The sequence below is a fragment of the Dysidea avara genome, chromosome 1, assembly GCF_963678975.1.
Source record: "Dysidea avara chromosome 1, odDysAvar1.4, whole genome shotgun sequence".
Lineage (NCBI taxonomy): Eukaryota > Metazoa > Porifera > Demospongiae > Dictyoceratida > Dysideidae > Dysidea > Dysidea avara.
The window spans coordinates 35859293-35862510 of NC_089272.1; the positions used below are offsets into that span (position 1 = coordinate 35859293).

Below are 3218 nucleotides of genomic sequence, written 5' to 3' on the forward strand. Positions count from 1 at the left end.
CCAGTGCCAGCATAGTACTGTGGTAGCTATTAGTACATACACACAAATAAAATAGTATAACTTACACATATCTAGCTGATCATTAATAGTTACTTCCATTAAATTTTAATAAATACACAATCCTTTTAGTTTGTTGTAAAATTCCAATCATATTACAAAAATAAGTGTGTAGCTACACACGTATGTGTACAAGTGTTAGGATAATATTACAATCAAAAGTAGTACAAGTAAAGTAGAAATGTGTAAATACATTACATGTTGTGCCAACCAGTTAAAAATGTGTTTTGTATGTCAGTTACATTTAACTGGCCTAATTTTCATTTCTATGAAGCTAAGAGGTTGCCATTTGCTATTATTAACATACAATGCATATTGGTTTTTGTACTGATGGTTGAGCATTATGTTGGAACATGCATTGTACCACCATCCACCAGCTTTACCTATATTATCCACTGCACAATTATTACTCCACTGATCATTGTCCCTATCTTTGGTGGTGAACTTCATGCCATTAATAGAGTAAGTGCTAAATGGATCATCAGTCACTCCACTAAATCCTGATATAGTTAATTTGTATTGTTCTGCAGCTGACCCTACTCTAAAGTTACTATATGACAGATAACCTTTTGTTCCACTGGTAGGTGTGTAGTCAATACGTAGCTCCCACTGTCCTTGATTAGTAAGACAATGGATGGCACGTAAGCCGTACCAAAATTCTCCAATCAGGCTACCAAATCCATCTTCATAATCTACCCAGTCTCTGTAAAAGTCAACACTTCCATCTTGTCTTCTTTGAATGACTAACCATCCTCCTCCATTAGTGACAGCATCGCAATATCCTTCAGCTACCAGTTCACAATCTCCACAGAAATTGCTAATGTTATACACACGAGATCTGACTGGTATATTAGAGAATTTGAAACTGTTTCCTTTTACTACCTCACAACAACTTCCATTAACAGATGTCACAACAGGACAACTTTCAACCACCATCATTGATAGTACAGCAATTGTTATAATCATCATAGTAGGAGCCATTGTAGTCTTGTCCAGTCTGATGAAGTCTTCTTTGATTGATCACTTAACTGAAATGTTCATATGGTCAGGTCTTGTATAGGACACTAAAAGTAGTAAGTCACTTATGGACATTTCCATATTTGGTGAACATCACACTGTCATTACCATATAAGTTCAGCAATATGTCATCTGTAATTGACATTAATGTGCTATCATGTGCAGATGTTCAGTCATTACATGCACACACATCCTCAATTTGAGGTTGGTGCATAAGTAAATAAATTTTAAAATATCCTTATATGGAAGTAAGAGTTAATCAGCACACATCTATGAATGTGATATATACCACAAACCACTGCACCCTACTCATTCTCCTCTACCACCTAATACGGACCTACTGACTGCTTTGTACAAGTATGGGATACTTACTATGGGTGGTGAAAGATAGAAATTAGATTGTCTTGTAAACAGGTGCATGTTCACTTGTGCTGGACATTCTGAAAAACACATCAAACTGTGTAATGGTACATTTCTGCTATAACCATACCCCAAAGCACTGAATTAATGTTACTGGGTTCAGTGTGCTAACTTTGTTGTACTATGTAGCTATTTTCATGTGGTATACACAGATATGTACCTTGTATAAAAAAGCTGCATTTGAATAAATGTATGTCTCAATTATGAGGAAGCACACTTGGAGAATAAACACTAGGGATGCGGCGATTATGCCGGCATAATTTCGAGCATAATAGATATGTGTGGGAATCAGGAATTATGCTAGCATTTTGACGTGATTATAAAGCTTTAACAGTAGGAAAATCTGCAGATTGCACAATTCCGTTAAGAAAGATCGAAATACTCTAATAGAGCAGTCAGAAACTCTAATAGAACAGTCACTGAATATTATTTACTCTAATAAAGCAGTCATATTGAAACGAAATACTCTAATACAGCAACCAGCTAAAGAATTCAAGGAAACATATAAGCATCAATGAAATGGTCTGATACAGCAATAAACTGGCATTACTAGCCAATTATGGTGGCATAATTTTGGGAATAATGGGCAATTCTCAAAAGCATAATAGGTGATTTTTTTAGCACTGCTTAAAAGCATAATGCTCATTTTTTGGAGCATAATAGCCTCATGCCTAATAAACACCTGATCTCAAATAGCTAGATTCTTTCCCTTACTGTTATTGTTCTTCAACTTAGTTTAGAGCCCTCTGAGGGATGAAACTGTTATGAGTGATCACATGAGTAGTATCTGGTCTTAAATAAAGACCTTATTCATCTGCTGCCTGGTCAAAAATTCTGCTAAGGAAATAAAAGATACAAGGAAGCAGTTTATTACAGTATGTATGTAGATTCTATTATGCTCTGTGTATTCTTTCTATTATTCTCAAAATTATGATTGCTATTCCTTGCAGCTGAAAACTTAAGCATGGTAGTCATATAGGTTACTGGACTCTAAGTTGACTACTTTATTAGTTTAGATGACTGCTCTATTAGTGTATCTCAATCTTTCAATTATTGTTAAGCTTGCACTATTTCAATGGTGTATATTTTTGCATTACACTGTAAACAAACCTGTACAAATTAGTCCTAGAACTTGTCCAGTCTTTCAAACAAATTCTTAATTCTTTTACCTGTTATTGTTGGAATTATTCACTACTAGACACAATATGAAATTCCCATGATGGATCCATCAATTCACCATGAAATTTCATGGGAATTTCATGGATTGAACCCCATGAAATTTAATGTTTCCTGGTCACCCAACCAATGGTATGTCCATGAAATATTTGTGCCATGAAAAATGAACCCATAAAATTTTGATGCCATGAAATATTTTCAGGTGCCATGAAAAGGACATGAATATGTTATGAAATAATTACAGCACTGTGCTAAGCTTTTATTCTTCAAATTAATGTGCTACAATTGTATAAAGCTACATTTTACACTGCAAAAAAATGTTCACCTTTCCTTATGTTACTTTCTTTAGAAAGATGTAGGAAATTCTTTGTTTCCATACATTTTATATAATGTATTTTCAACATTCTGGAAAAATGATCTATTCATTACTTTCCAAGGTTTGAAAGGGCCATATTTCTTAATACTTCCAAATAGGAATGAGTTGGAAATGTATAATGTATTGCTGGAAATATCTGTGAAGTAGTAGATAAGATAGTTTTCCACATTTC

General features: G+C 34.2%; 1 protein-coding gene across 1 annotated transcript; it reads right to left on the reverse strand.

The window, feature by feature from the left end:
• Window positions 1-276: 276 nt before the first annotated feature.
• On the reverse strand, window positions 277-1092 carry LOC136250000 (fibrinogen C domain-containing protein 1-like). The gene has a single exon (XM_066042156.1). The coding sequence runs from the start codon at window positions 1036-1038 to the stop codon at window positions 292-294; it is 747 nt and encodes a 248-aa protein (XP_065898228.1). The 5' UTR covers window positions 1039-1092; the 3' UTR covers window positions 277-291.
• Between the last annotated feature and the right edge of the window lie 2126 nt (window positions 1093-3218).